This window comes from Alexandromys fortis, unplaced genomic scaffold (assembly GCF_014885135.2).
Source record: "Alexandromys fortis isolate MF-2015 unplaced genomic scaffold, M_Fortis_MF-2015_v1.1 scaffold_66, whole genome shotgun sequence".
Classification (NCBI taxonomy): Eukaryota; Metazoa; Chordata; class Mammalia; order Rodentia; family Cricetidae; genus Alexandromys; species Alexandromys fortis.
Window position 1 is genome coordinate 4,505,383 of NW_026067950.1, and position 19,661 is coordinate 4,525,043.

At 39.3% G+C, this 19,661-nt stretch overlaps 1 protein-coding gene across 3 annotated transcripts in view; it reads left to right on the top strand.

Moving 5' to 3' along the window:
• Positions 1–19,661, top strand: part of Uggt2 (UDP-glucose glycoprotein glucosyltransferase 2) — an 85,645-nt gene that overhangs the window by 28,445 nt on the left and 37,539 nt on the right. For all 3 annotated transcript variants that reach the window (XR_007593294.1, XM_050150369.1, XM_050150370.1), the window contains 10 exons: positions 328–419; positions 2,397–2,547; positions 3,687–3,806; positions 4,545–4,630; positions 5,051–5,186; positions 9,779–9,910; positions 12,309–12,473; positions 13,176–13,299; positions 13,380–13,478; positions 17,583–17,674. Coding sequence is in view for 2 of the 3 variants with exons in the window: in XM_050150369.1 (XP_050006326.1) it covers positions 328–419; positions 2,397–2,547; positions 3,687–3,806; positions 4,545–4,630; positions 5,051–5,186; positions 9,779–9,910; positions 12,309–12,473; positions 13,176–13,299; positions 13,380–13,478; positions 17,583–17,674 (1,197 nt within the window). In the remaining variant the exon portion in view is untranslated. The remainder of the gene's footprint in view (positions 1–327; positions 420–2,396; positions 2,548–3,686; positions 3,807–4,544; positions 4,631–5,050; positions 5,187–9,778; positions 9,911–12,308; positions 12,474–13,175; positions 13,300–13,379; positions 13,479–17,582; positions 17,675–19,661) is intronic.

Sequence of the window (19,661 nt, forward strand, 5' to 3'; positions counted from 1 at the left end):
AGAATTCAGAGTTACTAAGGAGTCAGCTCAAGGTTGGGACACCTACCTTGCATATGTCTGTGCAAGGTCTTGCCTTTTTCTCTGCAGCACCACACACTCACGTGCATGCACACACGAAAAGGCAGAATTCACTCCCAAAGCACTTCCTGAGGCATTCTTAAGAAATTTCATAAAGCTAATAACTAACTGAAGGTACTTCAGCCAAATAATTGACTATTGTTCCTATTCAAGAACCAATACTATACATTCGAGAACCAATACTGTATATCTATGTATTGTAGTTGGGCTGAAATATTGATCACTATTGTTGGCTGGCTTTCTTCCAAGGACCTACGAGACAGATTTGACATTAAGCCAGGTGATGCTCGTCTATTTATAAATGGCCTTCTTATTGACGTGAATGTTTATGATCCTTTTAGGTAAGTGTTACATTTCTATATTTCTATATTTCTGTCCAGGTCTTGATCTGTAAACTTAAGAGGGACAAAAGTTGTATCTGTGCCCAGGACAGTGAACATGGTTAAAGAGGACAGGGAGGTGGCATATAGATTTCAGAGTGTTTTCTAGGACAGTGTCTGGGAAAGCTCCAGAGTAGAAACATTTAGAAATACTGGAGGATTTTCAGGAATTCTGAATACTGACTCTTCCCCGGTAGTTAGTGACCTACGTATGTCATAATTCTCTTTCTCAGTGATGTGATTACAGGTTGTAGCTACCATGGTTCACTTAAAGGTGATGCAGAAATTGTGTGGAGAACTGAGAACTTTTAAGGTCAATACAGGATGCACAATAAAGTCAATGTAAAGGGGTATTTGAGTAAGAACAGGAAGGGGAGAGAGGAGAAAACAGAGAAAGGAAAATGCCCAATTACAGAGATGTAGAAGGGAGAGACTACTATCAAACTTCACAATTTTCTCTTTGAGTGGAAAATGAGGAATTACTATGACCCAATAGTTTTATCTTCCTTTGTTCCTTTTTGTAGAACTTTTTCTTTTTTAAATATATTTTTAAGTGAAAGAGAATTTCATCCCTTTTCCTCCTCACTTTCCTCCTCCAACCTCACCCAGATAGCTCCCTCCCCTGACTCTCATAACTCCCCCCTCAAGTCAATGACTGCTTATCTTTGATCATTATTGTTTTATATATTTATGTGTGTTTATGTGTGTGCAAATATGCAAATACATCATGCTCAGTTTGTTTTGGTTTGTGTGTGTGTGTGTGTGTGTGTGTGGTTACAGGACTGATCAACCTTCATTAGCTGATGGAGAGAAGCTAATTAATTAATCTTCTCTCAGCTGTAACTAGTTTCCCACAGATCTTTGTAGATGAAACCCTGTAAAGTTTTACCTCTTACTCCTTAAAATGCCCATTGGTATTCCTATGCACTGGTCTTGTTTATACAGACATTTCTGGGAGAGACTGTTTCACAGCACACTTCCCTATATACTGACTCTTAAAGTCTTTCTGCCCACACTTTCAAGACCTTCCATGATCCACAGATGCAGGAGCTGTGATGTAGACGTATCCTTTGATCTCTGCATTGTGTCCAGTGTGGTTTTCTGCAGTTCTCCATCTGTTCTGGGATGAGCGGCTCACAAGAGCTGCATCTGGGTAGTACTATGCAATTTCTTCCCTCCATTGTCACCACGGAGGCTAAGACCACAGGAAAGAGGCTCTCAGGTTGGATTCAGCCAGAGTCATGTGGGTGGTATATCCTAAGCACATGTAGTGTCTTCAGCAGTAGGGCCCACCCTCCGGCTCTGAGAGGCAACCAAGGCTACCTCAGTAAACTCTGCTGTTCTTGACAGTCACTTGGACTACCTGACTAATTGTTTAAAAGGAGGTTTCTCATGCTTGGTACTGGAATTTTTGTTAGTCTATGGCTTTGGGGGAGATTTTGTATATCTTAATGGTTATCTCATTTAATTTTGTTCAGCTCTACAAACACTGTATACCTACAAGCATGAAGTCTCTGGAGCCACAAAGCATCAAAGCACTGCACTCTATGGCTTTACAATGATACCGTGTTGTAATTAGTTTCTCAGCACTAGCTATTCGCTAGACTTCAAATTCTCCACAGGCAACTTATTTTAGCTTGTTTATCAACCACTGAACCTTCCGCAAATAATAGCTCTTACAACATGGAACTCAAATATTTGTTGAACTTAAATTTAACATTAAATTTCAAAATGTTGAAATTAAATTTAAAATATTCAAATGATTGGAATAAATTTATTAATTAATATTTAAATAATTAGGAAGACTTGTCTTCCACACTCATGCATATACATATATACACATGAACATGTACATACCACAAATGAAAACAAAATTGTCAAACTTTAGATTTCTTAAAAATTTTAACAAATTAAATTATTTCTTCTTTGTACATGAAGCCTTTTAGATATTCTCAAATCAGAAGGAAAGCTGATGAGCGGCCTTAAAAACCTTGGCCTCAGTGAGGAAGACATGAGCAAATTCTTAAAATTAAATTCACCCGTTTGGAAGCACGACTATGTCTTAGATATTCGGCATTCTTCAATAGTGGTAAGTGCTCGTGCTATTTCTTGTGCTAAAACCTTTGAAGTTTTTAAGCATTGAAATGTTTAGCATAAAACCAATCTATGTTCTTCTGGGTTGTTGGTCAGTTTTATGTATCTAGTTGTGTGGTTCACAGATGTGGCATCTGAGTCTTTGTTGTTACCTCTCAACCTCAGTGACCCTTCGTCAGGTTTGTTCTTCACCATGTTTCGTTCCTTCTGTGTCTCTGCTCTTCTGGCTTTGCTTCCTTGCCCTTGCATAGATCTTTACTTTTGTGGCCTCTCTCTAGCTTTGAAGTTACACTACGCCACTTTCCTGTGTGAAAGCTAGATAATTGACCCAAGATCGCCACTTGTTAACGTAGGTTCATATATAAATAACCCTCTGGTTTTCTTAATGAAAAAGTAATGTTGTCAGTGTTTTTAGAAATGTGTTAAGATCATTATAGTTCTCCCATAATGATACGATGTAGTGCATGGGTTTCCATATTGAAAATAAGTTTTCCCTGTGGGGGCAGTTCTACTTCATCACAGCCTATAGTTACCGGATGGCTGCATCTGGTTCAGTCTCCTCTATTTAAGATTGTGTTGTTTACTTTCTACTATTTGTCATGTTTCTGCAATTTTCTTGCTAATTTTAAGTTCAGTTCATTGTGAAATTGCATGGATGTATCATTTCAGAATTGTAAATTTACTAAGACTTCTTTTTTGCATGTGATATCATATATCTGCCCTATAGAACACCTCAGGTTTACTTGAAAGAATGTATATCCTGGCGTGTTGGGTAAAAGATTCTTTTTGGTGGCTTATTGTGTTGTTCAAGCCTCACTACCTTGCTGTTCTCTCTAGCTGTTGTAACTACCATCGAAGGTGACACAATTGTGTCTTCATCTATATTGTCTGTCATGTTAACTTAGAAGTCTTCTAAACCATGAAGAAAGGATAAACTGCTCCAGCCTCAGCAGGCACCCATACCTACACACACCTCCCCCACCATCACACACCAGCCATTACACATAACTAAAAATAAAGTTTAAAAATCTATGTATGTCTTCACCTCCAATTTAATATAGTAAAAAAAATCCTATATTTTAAAGTGATATAACTATTAATGTAGCTTTAACTGGTTTCTGGGTTCTTTTCTAGTGGATTAACGACTTAGAAACTGATGGTTTGTACAGTACATGGCCTGCAAGTGTGTGGGAATTTCTAAAACCAGTATTACATGGAACAGTTCCGTCCATAAGGCGTAATTTTCATAATTTGGTGAGTTTGGGATTTTACTTGTTATATCCATTCTTGATTTCTTTGCAGTTGACTGTAGGTGTGTCAGGTGGAAGGAAGTGCTTCCCTGGGACAGCAGTTTGGTGGGTCATCGGAGCTGGTGGACAGAAGCCAGCATTCGTTAACCATTTCATACCTGGATAGAATGAGTTGTAGTCACTTTCTCTCCCTACCCAGTCTCATTATTATTCAACTCTCATTGAATAATATTATAGTTTTATAATAACATTTGTATATTATCTCAAAGAAATTAACATGGTGCTAAATTTAAAGTTTAGTAGTCAGGAAAAATAGATAAATACATTTTTCATAAATGTTCATTGGTTCATTATTGCAATTCTAAGTATTCAAGCAAACTTTTGGAATTTTGAAGTGTGTAGAGAAACACCTAAGACCATGCAGTGTTTTGTGTGTTTTTTGCTAGGAAGTCTACTTTATTTTCTGTAAGACTTGTCAGGAAACAGGCATATTCGTGCCAATGAAGATGTGAAGTGAGATCTTTTAGTTTGTAGAAAGTGTACACATTATATTGTGGGTGCAGCAAGAGGACCTTTAGTCTTTCTAAGTTTCGATGTAATATTATATTTGATATGTAACTATGATAAATCTTCCTAACTCACGAAATTCTTGCTATTCAAGGTAAAATTTTTTGAAATCTTAACATTTAAATTTCACAGACATTTTAAAGTCTTATAATAATTATTATGTTCATTATTCTAGGTTCTGTTTATTGATCCTGCTCAAGAATACACCTTGGATTTTATAAGTTTGGCAGAATTTTTTTATTATAATGAAATTCCTCTTAGGTAATTGTAAATTGATATTATTTAAGTAAATCTCATACTGCTTGTTGTATAGAGGCAGTGGATGTGGCCCTTAGATGAGCAGTCTCGCACCGGGAACAGGGTTTGGCTATGAAGTGTGTGATGCCTGTATGGTAGAGTCTGTTGATGGAAGCTGACCAGTTCTCATCTGCTGCCCTCCTGAGGGAAAAACACGATCACTCTGGAAATCTAGTAGTGCCTCTAGAGGGCGATTAACATTTGCAGGACTATAATAGCTGTGAGGTTTGGGGGAACAGGCATTATAATCAAACTTTTCAAATATTCCCCTTTCTGTATCTAATATATTTCCCCATGTAAAGGTTACAGTATAATATTTTAAGTGGTAATCTGTTGTTACCCAAGAGATAGTTGTAACATTACGTATTGATCCACTTTTTCCAGGATTGGTTTTGTGTTCATTGTTAACACGGAAAATGAAGTGGATGGAACAGCAGATGCTGGGGTCGCTCTCTGGCGAGCTTTCAACTACATTGAAGAAAGGCATGGTACATCAGAAGCGTTCACCTCCATGATCCACGTGAGCTCATGCCCTAACGCTTCCCTGAATATCTTCCTGTTCCACTGTATTTAGTATCGTAGAGTTTGAAATATATGAAAATGTTTCTGGAAGTTAGTACAGATCAATTTGATTCTGCAACAGTGCGATTGTCCCATTGTCCCAATTGTATAAGCTGGCAACTGAGCCTCTACCTGAGTATATCAATTTACATAGGTTAATCTAACCCTGTAAGAAATTTAAATTGTATATGCCTGAATTTAGAGAAAGCATAACATAAATGGTTTTTGGGGATTCCTGAGCTATGCTTGAATAAAGTCATTGTGCGATGATTAAAAACACTCTAAAGCAGCGATACTCAACCTTCCTAACACTGTGACCTTTAATGCAGGTCCTCATTAGGACCCAGGCATACAATTATTTTTTTTGCTACTTCAGAACTGAAATTTTGCTAATGCAAACATAATACATTAGCATATAATGCTTGTAACATAATTTACATGTCTGATATGCGGACATCTGATATGTGACACCTAAAGGAGTCACAACACACAGGTTGAGAACCACCGCTCTAAATGGTCACATGTATAATATACACTTCCTGAACAGTTTCAAAGGACGAGATCTCTGAGTGAAAGCAAGCTGCCTGAAAGATAATTCTGAGTCTGTCAAGATGCTACAAAGAGAAGACAGAAATTGCCAACCACCCAACTAAGGGGCAATGGCAACTGAGTGTGTCTTGTGAAGAGAGTTGTGAATCACTTAGTACGGTGTGTAGACTGCTCGTGTGTTTAGTACGGTGTGTAGACTGCTCACGTGTTTAGTATGGACTGTAGACTGCTCACGTGTTTAGTACAGACTGTAGACTGCTCGTGTGTTTAGTACGGTGTGTAGACTGCTCACGTGTTTAGTATGGACTGTAGACTGCTCACGTGTTTAGTACGGACTGTAGACTGCTCACGTGTTTAGTACAGACTGTAGACTGCTCACGTGTTTAGTATGGACTGTAGACTGCTCACGTGTTTAGTACAGACTGTAGACTGCTCGTGTGTTTAGTAAGGTGTGTAGACTGCTCACGTGTTTAGTGTGGACTGTAGACTGCTCACATGTCTAGCCTTGCTCCTATGCTGCTTTGTACTGAATTTAGTGTTGTCTAAGAGTTTGTAGTAGCACACTGATCATCATGGAAAATAATTAAAGTGCAAGTGACGGTTAAATATCCCATTAGGGAAAGTTTTCTCTGAAAGGTAGTGCTATGTAATGTGTTTCAATAATACACCCTATCTTAATTTTTATTGGTTGTTATAAGGTTTTATGAGAGACTTGGTGAAATTCACTTGCACTTTGACTAATATCCATTTATATTTTTCTACAAGGATTCATGTTGATTTAAAAACTGAAACAAAATTTATACTGAGTCTGGAAATAAATTGTAAAAAAAAAGTCTCAAATTGTTATAAAACCTTGTTTAAAAATCCATATCATTAAAACATCACTGAGAATGATACAAGATTAACTCAAAAATTCAGGAGCTCTCCTTTTACACAGATGATAAATGGGCTGGGAAAGAAATCAGAGAAACATCACCCTTCACAATAGCTACAAGTATCATAAAATATCTTGGTGTAACTCTAACCAAACAAGTGGAAGACTTGTATGACAAGAACTTTAAATCTTTGAAGAAAGAAATTGAAGAAGACACCAGAAAGTGGAAAGATCTTCCATGCTTTGGGGTAGGTAGACTTAACATAGTAAGAATGGCAATCGTACCAAAATCAATCTACAGATTCAAAGCAATGCCCAGCAAAATTCTTCACAAACCTGGAAAGAATGGTACTCAACTTCATATGGAAATGCAAGAACCCAGGATAGCCAAAACAATCCTGTACAATAAAAGAACTTCTGGAGGAATCACAATCACTGACTTCAAACTCTACTACAGAGCTACAATACTGAAAACAGCCTGGTATTGGCATAAAACCAGACAGAAAGATCAATGGAACCAAATCAAAGACCCAGATATTAATCCACACACCTTCAAACACCTGATTTTGACAAAGAAGCAAAAAAATATCAAATGGAATAAAGAAAGCATCTTTAACAAATGGTGCTGGCATAACTGGATATCAACATGTAGAAAAATGAAAATAGATTCATATCTCTCACCATGAACAAAACTCAAGTCCAAATGGATCAAATATCTCAATATAAAGAAGAGAAAGTGGGAAGTACACTTGAACATATTGGCACAGGAGACCACTTCCTAAATTTAACCCCAGTAGCATAGACACTGAGAGAAACAATAAATGGGACTTCCTGAAACTGAAAAGCTTCTGTAAAGCAAAGGACACAGTCAGCAGGACAAAATGACAGCCTACAGAATGGGAAAAGATCTTCACCAATCCCACATCAGACAGAGGTCTGATCTCCAAAATATATAAAGAACTCAAGAAATTGGACATCAAAATAACAAATAATCCAGTAAAAATGGGGTACAAATCTAAACAGCGCTCAACAGATGAATCTAAAATGGCTGAAAGACACTTAAGGAAATGCTCAACATCCTTAGCCATCAGAGAAATGCAAATCAAAACAACTCTGAGATTCGATCTTACACCCCTAAGAATGGCCAAGTCCAAAACCACTGATGTCAATCAATGCTGGAGAGGATGTGAGGGAAAAGGAACACTCCTCCATTGCTGGTGGGAATGCAAACTGGAACAGCCCCTTTGGATATCAGTATGGCAGTTTCTCAGAAAATTAGGAAACAACCTTCCTCAAGACCCAGCAATACTACTTTTGAGTATATACCCGAAGGATGCTCAATAATACCTCAAGGACATGTGCTCAACTGTGTTCATAGCAGCATTGTTTGTCATAGCCAGAACCTGGAAACAACCTAAATGCCACTCGACTAAAGAATAGATAAGGAAACTGTGGTACATATACACAATTGAGTACTACACAGCAGAAAAAAAAATGACACCTTGAAATTTGTAGACAAATGGATAGATCTGGAAAACATCATATTGAGTAAGGTAGTCCAGACCCAGAAAGACAAATACCATATGTACTCACTCATAAGTGGCTTTTAGATGTAAAACAAAGAAAAACCAGGCTACAATTCACAGTCTGAGATAACCTAGACAACAAAGAGGACCCTAAGAGAGACATATATAGTTCTCATCTACATGGGAAGTTGGAAAAGACAAGATCTCCTGAGTAAATTGGGAGCATGGGGACCATGGGGACCATGGGAAAGGGTAGAAGAGGAGGGGAGAGGAAGGATGCAGAGTGGAGAAAAATATAAAGCTTAATAAAAAGAATAAAAATAAATAAAACATTGCTGAGAAAGTAAGGACCTTACCAATACTGGACCTATTATATAATCATTTTATATTAGAAATTAATGTGTCTATCATAGTTTATGTCCATCACTTTCATTTGAATGTCTACCATAACTCATATACTCAGAATAATGCTCTAATTTTAGAAAACTACATTACACTTAAAACCAAGGCTTTCATGCCTAGAACTGCATCTGAACCATAAAACAGGATCAGAAACCTTTTAACTATATTTTTATTATTTAAAATAATTTAAATATATTTTAATCATAATCTTCCCCCTCCCCAAGTCCTCCCAGATCCTCTCCCCCTCCTACCCACACAACTTTAAGTTCTTCCCCATAAACTCAATAACAGCATCTTACTAAGGAGCCATGAGAGCTGGAGAGATGGCTGAGTTCATATCCCAATACCCACAAAGAAGCTATATTTGTCAGTGCCCTCTGTAACCTCATTGCTTGTGGAGGGACTATGGCAAGAAGACCCCAGGGGCTCACTGATTGCCAGCCTAGACAAGATTCAGTGTGAAGAGCAAAAGGAAGACATTTCAAGTTTGTCTCTGACTTCCACATGTGCACACACCAGCAAGCTCATCCACAGAGGTACATACTTGCACATACATGTCTATACCACACACCCTTTTTTAAAGGGGGAAATGAGTAAAACAGGTGAGCAAGTGTGCATATAACACTTGAGAGCAGTAAAAGATAAGCGAGTATCTAGTCATAAGGTGTTTACTGAAGACCAATCAGAGTGAAAATGAAGCAGTTCTAAAATATTTAAAATATTTTGCAAATACATTTTAATAAAACTATTATAATTAGTGTAATTTGATTGAACTACAATGTTTTCACTTTTAAATTTATACACTATTTTAAATATTTAGGAAAATATGATGTGTGATGTAAGTGATCTGTTTACCTGTATGTAATGTGCATATTTAGTATCCTTAGAATTAAGCCACAGGCAATTGTAACTGATGGAGTACTTGCCTATGGAGCCCCAGGCTTGACCCACCCCTAGCTGCAGAAACGAGAACCGATACATGCCTGTGTCACAGCACTAGGGAGGAAGAGGGCATCAGTTCTAGGTCATCTTTGGCCATGTGGTGAACTTGAGGCCAGCCTGGGGTACCTGTCACCCTGCTTCAAAATGAACAGACTGAAAGAATGTACAAAACATGCTCTCTATTTTGCAAATACGGTTATATTCTTAGAGAAAGAAAACTTATTGCTGTAAAAAATGAATATGTCTCTGCTTCCACAGATGGGCCAGAAAGTGAAGGGTCATCGTGTGCTCACTGTGGATGACGTGAAGAGTGTTCTCCAAAATAAATGCCCTAATGCTGACATTTTGGATATTTTGGGAACCCATTCCAAATACGACAGAAGAAGAGCGGTAAGACTGGACGTTGTGTGAATGGCAGTGCCAGGCACAGGGCAGCGCCACAGGACCTCTGGAAGAGCAGCTAGTGCTCCTAACTGCTGAGTCATTTCACCAGTCCCGATTTTAGCTTTTCATGTCCAGTACTTGAGATGCCTGTGAACTTACAGATGGGAAATGATACATTGAAAATATGTATCTGTAGGTCAAAAGAGACATCTAGGTGTTAAGTGTGGAATTATGTCACTTGTTTATCTTTAGTAATTAATATTTGGAAAACATAGGTTGCTTAATTAGAAGCTGTGCATTGGAGGGAACAGCAGACCTGTGTTTCCAGCAGGGGTGTCTTTAAAAGTCAGCACACACGCATCAGGGCTGGGAGATGGCGCAGGTAGTGACGTGTCTGCTGTGCCAGCCTGAGGGCCCGAGTTCCAACCCCCGATCTTGTACTGAGAAATGAGAAGCTGAGAATGCAGCACATGCCCAGGAGCGAAGAGCAGCAGGCAGGGCCCTGGGGTTAACTGGCTGACCAGTCCAGCCAAATGGATGAGCTTCAGTTCAGTGAGACACCCTGCTCAAACTGAGATAAGATACCCAGCATTAGCTTCTGATCTCCACTCCCATGCGTCTGTGCTCATGCGTGCACCCATGACACACAAACACATGTATGTGCACGCGCGCACACACAGAGACAGAGAGACAGACATCAACAAGAGGAAGGGGTAGTGAAGCAAGCATTTATCTGCCTAGAGGATTTCCCATAAACATGAAGTCAAAAGTTTCTAAAAACAAAGCCCGTCGTGTATCTTGTTCCCAAACCTTTTCCTCCTCCATGCCCCACAGAGCAGATGTGTCACTGCTCTGGCAGAGCCGCTCTGCTGGAAGCGTGGTAGGCACCCTGGACTTTTGTTTGCTTTACCTCCTCCCAAACGGCCTTCACGTTGTGTCAGAACCATCCCTGACAACTGTCCTCGCCTGCTTCACCGTTCTGGCCTCATACCACTGCAGTGGATCCCAGCTCTGTTTCCAGTGCTGCTGTTGGGTCCTCTTTAAAATAAAGAGTACGACCATACACAGGTCATTGAAGCTCGTTTAGATAGAGCTGCTCATGTCCTGTCACACTAGGTCATGTAAGATGGTACTCATATGTTATTTACATGCATTCATCAGCATTTCAGACAGCAGATGCCCAGCAAGGGCAGGCATAGACAGCACTGTGGTTAAGACCTCAGACTCGGTCACACAGATTTGGGTACGGTTGAAGTTGTAAACTATGGCAGCCATTTGACATGGGGGTCCACTTCACTCGGCGTCTGTCCCCGCTTGCGCAGAGTGGCAGACTACTGCTATGGGCTGGATATCCCCACTCGGAATCTCCACTTACTTTGGAATTCAAAAACATCATGATTCAACATTTATATCTTAAGTAAAAATTATGATAGAGTCTGAAAATATTCCAAAATCTAAACACTTCTGATCCTATATCAGAAAAGGAATGCTTACTTTGTCCTTAGTTTCTTAGACTCCATGTGAGATGTTGGTTCAATCCTAAGCCTTAGTGCCGACTGTCGGGTGAATGGCTTGTTCAGAAGGGGGGATGCGAGCACTGAGGACCGGTGTGAGCTGACTTCTGAGCAAAGCTCTCTGACCACGGAGCGGACAGTACCCGGCCTTTCACACCTGGTGTTTACTGCCGCCACCTAATGCCAGATTCTCAGTTCCCTTCTAGCTGGTCCCTGCTGTCCCTTCACTCGGCTGCCTTTCTCCAATCTGTCTTCCTGGGAGTCTCACTCATCATCTTCCAGGCTTCTGTGTCCTTGTCTAACAGGAGCCTTCACTACCCCTTCCTCTTCATGCTCAGACTTGTTAAATGACCCCTTTGTGGACCCTGGGAACCTTGCTTTAATTTGTAAGTATTCGCTGAACTTTTTGAGGAACAGCATTCAGATATATTTACAGTATGGGTGATGTAATTCTCATGGACTGAATCAAGAAGTATTTATCAAATAAATTAATAATAATAATAAAAATAGTTTGTACCGTAAATAAATGTTTTGGTTTTAAGTAAATGTTATGTTGAACATCAAAGATCAGCAGAATCATCCCTGCCTGCTTCTGTAAATAACTTTTGGGACAGCCAAAAACTGTACTCATGAAGCATCTGCGAGTCTCCTGCTAACAAGAGTTCCTTGCAGCAGAGATAAAAGGTTGACAAAGCCTAAAATATTCACAAGCTAGACCTTGACAAAAAACTCTTTCTGGTTCTTGCTGTATGCGGGTAGATAGCTTTCTTTTGCATACAAAGTTATAAATTACAAAATTTACAGGTTTTTATATAACATAAAAATATATCGCCATTTCTGTCTTTCAAATATCTCTATTTTATTTGACATTTGGTTTCTTTACTAAACAGGCAGGAACAAGCTTTTACCATATGACTGGCCTAGGTCCTTTGCCTCAAGCTCTTTATAATGGTGAACCCTTTGATCTCAAAGAGACGAGTCCTGAAGATCTGAGAGGGGCTGTCCTGGAGAAAATGACAGACGCCTTTGAGTCTCTGCAAAGAGATATGTTTATGGTGGGTGTGCATTGATAGGAATGCACATGGATATTTGTAATTATACTGAAAAGTTTAAATATTTATTCATCTTCGGTGCATTGGTGTTTTTCCTGAATACATCTGTGTGAGAGAGGGTGCTAGATCCCCTGGAACTGAGCTATAGACAGCTATCAGCTGCTGTGTGGTTGCTGGGAATCAAACCCAGGTCCTCTGGAAGAGCAGCCAGTGCTCTTAACTGTTGAGCCATCTCTCCAGTTCTTATATTGAATATTTTAATGACAGGGGCTGGAGAGATGGCTCAGAGGTTAAGAGCATTGCCTGCTCTTCCAAAGGTTCTGAGTTCAATTCCCAGCAACCACATGGTGGCTCACAACCATCTGTAATGGGGTCCAGTGCCCTCTTCTGGCCTGCAGGCATACACACAGACAGAATATTGTATACATAATAAATAAACAAATATATTTTTAAAAAGAATATTTTAATGACATATGTAATATAAAAATTTTAAGCCTGATCCTTTAATAATTAATAATTTACCAGATATATAGGTATATAAATATAGATTAGAATATTTATAATTGTATAAGAAAACTTATTATAGTAACCCTAAATTACATGCTTTTAAAATTTATTTGAAATTATGTATATTTACATGAATTGCATAACAGCAATGTGCATATAAGTTGCCCATCTTAATAAAGTGATTTTTTTCTATTTTAGGGAACATTAAATGATGAAATCAATGCAGTTGATTTCCTGATGGATAAGAATAATGTTGTACCCCGTTTGAATTCTTTGATTTTACACACTAAACCACAGTACCTTAATTTATTGTCTTCATCAGGTAAACAGCCATTCTTGTACTGCCCCACAAATGCTTATTGTGACTGTTTCAGTCATTTGTTATTAAACATCTGTTTTCAGTAACTGCTGACATTGAAGATTTCTCCACTTTCTCTTTCTTGGATTCACAAGATAAGAGTGCTGTGATTGCAAAAAGCCTGCAGTACTTAACCCAAGAAGGTAATGAGCGCATTTTTCTGTAATTTATTTCTAAAGTAATAAAAACATAACCGTAGAAAGTCACTTGTAAAATAAATGTACTATGTTTCTATTTTTAATAAGGGGATTTCAATTTGTCAGTTTATAATTTATTAGAATTTAACGATTTTTAAAATAGGGAAACGTCCCTCTTAGCCTCATTAATCATTTATGTAGCAGAAGTTCATTTGTGGTCTCTTAATATTTTTTAGAAAAGTATATTAGCCCATTTTTACCATTTAAAAAAAGTAATACAACCTATTTAAAGCTATTTTAGTGAGTCCATGAATAAAAATGCAATCTCTATATTAGAGGAGATTATAGGATTTCTACTTTATAGTTCAACAAAGCCTTATGTCTTGCTGAAGATGGGGGTCAGAAATGGAAAAGAGAGACTAAGATAGGAATTCAGAGGAAGGAGCGAAGAGAGGTCTGCGGCCCAGGTTTGTTAGTGTGCAGCTGAGTGTTCCAAAGTGAATAGAATTGCTTAGGTTAGGTTTGCATGGTCTGCTCTACTATGAAGTTTATTTATTTGGTTTTTTGTTTGTTTGTTTTTCCCCTCTTTTTATTTTAATTGAGATGGACTTTTCCATACAATATATTCTGATCATGATTTCCCCTCCCTCAACTCTTTCCAGGTCTTCCCCACCCATCCAAACCAAACCCTCATCTTTTCTTCTTTCTCATTAGAAAACAAACAGGCAACTTTTAAAAGATGAAAAAAAGGAAAGGAAAGGAAAAGAATATAAAATAAAAAGACAAGCGTCAATAGGACAAAGCAAACATGAAAAGCAAAGAACCAAAGAAAAATCCCAAGAAGCACATATGGATTCAGAGACACATATATTAGCACACACAGGAGGGCTAAAAACACCAAATCAGGAACCGTAATACATACGCGAAAGCTCTTTAGGATAAGGGGAAAGGAAAAAATGATGCCCAGACAAAGCATTATGAAACCAAAAAAAAAAAAAAAAGAGGAGGAGGAAGGAGGAGAAGAACAACAACAACAAGAAGATCTCTAAAACTACAATTGAGTTTGCTTTATGTTGACCATCTACTGCTAGACATGGGGGCCTGACCTTAAAAGTGGTGTCTGTACTCAGTGAGAGTCCACTGGGAGAAACTAACTTCTCTCTATGGGTGGCTATCAATTAGAGATAGCTTCTGAGTTTAGGATTTGGACTTGTATGTCCACTTCTATTCTCAGCTGTAGGACATCGTGAGGATGGGATCCATGAGTTCAGATGTGCATTGGTCCTGCTGTGTTATAGGCGTTGCTGGAGTTCTACACCCCTTCTGCTCTTGTAACCTTTCCATCTCCTCTTCTATAGGCTCACTGATCCCAGACGGGAGGGGTTTTATGGACACACCCCATTTAAGATGAAGTGCTCCAGGGTCTCTCACTCTCTGCCTAATATCTGGTGGTGGGTCTCTGTGTTTGTTCCCATCGTATTGCAGGAGAAAATGTCTCTGATGATAGTTGAGCAAAACAGTGATTTATGAATATAGAAGAATGTCATTCAGAGTCATTTTATTTCTAAATTTCTTGAAAAGAACATTAATAGCACTGATGCACCTGTTCTCAGGCTCTTGGCCATCCCAACAGTATCCAGGAAGAGTTCCAGTTCACAGGGTGGAACTTGAATCCAATCGTATATTGGTTGGTTATTCCCGCAAGTTTTGTGCCATTATTTTACTAGCATGTCTTGCATACAGCTCATCATTGTGATCCCTGGATGTGTGGCTGAGCTGGTGCTCATCTCCCTTTTGATGACGCACGGGTACTTCGAGAGCCCTGACAAGTCTATAGGTGAAGGCTCAGTGGGCACCAGCTTGACCTCTCCATGTTCACTGAGTTAATTCAGCAGTAGGATTTGGGGAGAACAACCACACAGAAGTGAGTGCATGCCATATTTCTCTTTCTGGTTCTGCGTTGACTCACTGGGGGTGATTTTCTTTCTATTTACCTGAAGATTTCGTTTTTAATGGCTGTGTTATATTCCATTGTATGAATATACCACATTTTCTTTATTCATTGGTCTATTGAGGGACATCTAGGTTGTTTTGGTGTTTAGATATTATGAATAGAGCAGCAGTGAGCGTGTGTGGCAAGCATCCATGTGATGATAGCAGGATCCATCAGTTGGGTCATGTCCAACAGTGGTGCTGCTGACTCTTGAGGTGATGGATTCCCATTTTCCTGAGGAGCCACTGTACTGGCAGTACTCAGGGCCTGCTGTGGTAGGGTTGTTGTAAGTCTAGGTGTCACTATCTGGACTTGTTAGTTGGGGTGTGTTGTGGCTGTGGGTTGCCTGGTATGGAATGCTTCTCAGACCCTGTCTCAGTGCCCACGAGGATCCAGTATAAGAACTTTTTCTAGATATTGGGAGCTGACAAGCAGGAACAGTGATTGGCAGGAAGGATGGAGGAGAGCTGTGAGGAAACGCGGGAGGAAAGCTCGGTTTGCCAGGAGGAGCTGAGGTTTCTAGTGAAAGACTGCCAGGACTGATAGCAGGTGAAACAAGCCGCAGAGATGTTTCTCTTCCATGAGATCGAGTAAGGAAGAGATGGTTGAAGACTGCCTGGGTTGTAACGTGTGAGTGGGTGGTGGTCGAACAATTAGAGTGACCTTGTGGTGCAAGGAATGAGGTTCTGAAAGGTTAAAGCAAAAGACACACAAGGTTTTAAAATTCTGGAGATTGAATTAAAATTTCACCTCTTTTAAGAAATCCAACATATAAAACATAGTATGTTCCCATCCTAGTGGTAGCAGGCTGGGACCTTGGCTGGGTCAAATGAAGACAAAGAGGCAGAGACTAGAAGTCTCTGGGAATTATGCAAATTAGCCTAAAGTGCCTAATTTCATTGAATCTCTTCCAAATTAAAGGAATATTAACTGAAATTTTATCATGTCTACCTTTATCATGAATAAGAAATTATGATTTTGAGGATTTTACACTTGAAATACTCTGGGCTTAGGAATTGTGAGATATTCAGGCAGAATCAGAATTCGTCTAACTTCCTTCCTTAAAGAGGAGGTGAGGATCTCACTGTTGGCCTAGGCTTCTGGTGGCTGCAAGAGATTAGAACACAGGGGGGTCAGGGAGGATCTTGGTGGCTGTCATCCTTTTAAACACATTTTTCTCTCTTATGTCTAAAGTTATTTTATTATAAATAGTGTTTAGTGTGATAATAATTGTAGCTTCAAATATATTCAGCTTTTAGGACCTCAGGTTTTTGTTTTTAATAATTGTTTTGAATTAGTCACCTAGTCTGAAAAAACATTTTTTTCTGTGGGTCGCACTGGCAGCCCTAGAAGTACCATCTTGTGTGCTATGTACTGATGCTGGGTGAATTATAATCATTTAACTATGGCGTCAGAATTGAGAATGGAGCTTAGCAAAAGCTCAGTCCACTGTGTTCTCAAAGCAAGCATGAGGACTTGAATTGTATCCCAAGAACCCACTATTGTCTCATCCCAGCTCTGTGAGGAGATCCAGAGGCTCCTGGCTAAGCAGCCTTGTCTAATTGGTGATTTCTATGCCAGAGAACGCCTCTGTCTCGGAAAGAGCCTGACGATTATACATGCGTGTAGACGTGCACTCACAAACAAACGTGTGCCTGCACACACACATGACAAACTGGTTCTGCCTCTGGGTTCCAGGTTCTCTGTCTACAAGTGGGGATTAAATAATGATAACCGGAAATCACTTTTGCCATTTTCTGTATTCACTGAAAGTCTTCATGTGTATAAACAAATAGACAAACGCTGCCCCCCAAACAAACAAACAAACAAACCGTATACCAGAAACAGTTTCACTTTATAGCCTCGGAACCATGAAAAACACAAGACAGCTGTCTCTCCTGGTGGCCATTCCCGTGACTGTCTCCAGAGAGCGCATGCGCGTGCATATACATGAAATGTGTGTAGTAACATAATCCAACAACAAGAGAGTTCAAAACACTGTTTTTGATTGACTCCAAGATGGCTATTTTTGTGGGGTTTTCTAACTAGAAAATGTCTTTTCCTTTTAGTTTGCTTTTGGAAAAAATTAATTTTACTTGGCTATTTGAAAATTTCAGATAATGTACTATCTGCAGTCACTCTGTGGATTGTTGCTGATTTTGATGTACCATCTGGGAGAAAATTGCTGTTTTCTGCACTAAAGCACATGGTGAGTGGATACTCTTCCTAGGTGAAGAACCCATGTTTAGTTGTCATTCCCCTCCGTGTTAAACACTCAGGTTTAGTGCACAGCATCAAGGAGACCAGGTCAGGAATTGGCGCAATACGCTCCCCTAAAACTGGGGATGTCGAGAAAGCCTGCCTGTCTCCAGGAAGCTCAAAGTGTGTTTACTAGAACAGCTAGTGATACCAGTCTCTATCACATAACTAGTTAGTACTTTCTCTCCCAGATTAAGAAAACTTAGTCAATTTGTCTTACCAAAACTACAGCAAGCTATATTAACTTTAAATTTTCCTTTTTTGATAATTGTAAGTCAGTTGTCAGAAGGAGTGGTTTCTGTAGTTCAGGGTACTTTTTTTCAGCAGATTATTTTTTGTTACTTTATAAATGATACCAATCAAAGTTTCCACTTCCTCCCCTCCTCCCACTTCCCTCCAGCTCCCTCCTCTCCCTCTTCCCCTCCAGTCCTAAGAGAGGGCAGGGTACCCTGCCCTGTGGGAAGTCCAAGGCCCTCCCCTGTCCATCCAGGCTTAGGAAGCTATGCATCCAAAAAGCATCGGATCCCAAAAAGCCAGTACTTGCAGTAGAGACAAATCCCAGTGCCATTATCAATGGCTTCTCAGACTGCCAGAATTGTCAGCCACATTCAGAGGGTCCAGTATGATCCCATGCTCGTTCAGTCCCAGTCCAGCTGGCTTTGGTGAGCTCCCACTAGCTCAGGCAGACTGTCTCAGAGGGACCCCTTGTGGTCCTGCCTTCCCTGCCTTGGTGGTATAATGGTGAATAAAAAGTAGCCTTTCAGGGTACTTTTTAAATGAATGTCTGTATTTCTAAGGGAGCATGTATTATCTATATTTAAAAATTAAGAAACAAGTCAAAATGTTTTATGACATTTTTATATTAGCTCATTGTAAGTTTATTGCTATATAGAAAATTATTTCTTAAAATGAATTAAAACAGTGATTGATTTCAACTGTTTCTGTGATTGACTGGTTCAAGAGCATCTTAGGTAAGAGGTTATAGATTAGGCCTCTCATTGAAGATTCATCTTGAGCTGCACCAGCTGAGCTCTTGGCAGGAACTAAATACCATCCTGCTTAGATGGCACACTTACTGCCGATCGGCAAACGGGCCAAATGCTTTATTCTGTTCCCACATAAATCTGGATTTTGTGTTGCGTAAATGTGCTCACAACATGGTGGCTGTCTCTAGAATAGGAGGTAAAAAGATAAGTGCAAAAAAAAGTTCAATTATGAAATAGTCTCAAAAGTTTCGACATGAGCAAAACTTCTATGAACTCACAGACACTGGTGCCATTAATGGACAAGGCCCGCATGAGTCTGCCATCTGTGTACATATATTAGGACTTCCAGTTTAGTGTTTTTATTGATGTGAACTTAGGTAGGTAGGTAGGTAGGTAGGTAGGTAGGTAGGTAGGTAGGTAGGTAGACACAGTAATAGTATTGATGAATCTCTCATTGCATTGCTTGGTGAGAGAGGACCGAATGTCACATTCTATGTTAACTCACTTACATGAAATCTGAAGAAGGTTAAGTGTTTAGTGTTAGAAATGAAGAGACTGTTAGAAATGGCTGTAATGGTGGTTTTAGGGAAAGGGAGGGTGTGTGATAACTGAAGAGAGGAGCGCTGTCTGGATTACTGGGAGTGCTCAGTTTCTTGACCTTAAGGCGTCTATGTTTATGCAGAATTGAATTCTGCATCTATGTTTTATATACTTTATGTATTCTTTTATACACTCACAGAGTGACTAAATTTTTATTACCAAAGAATATTTATATAAAAGAAGAAATGGATAGTTACTAAATGATTGCCTCTCTGGCTGTTGTGGTGGTAACTACTCATTTGTTATAATTGTCATAGGAAGTCAAAAAATAAAACAGGTACAAGATAAGGACAAAACACTTGACGGCCAACAAGCCTGTTCAACTGTACCAGGGTGTCTCAAGTACTGTAC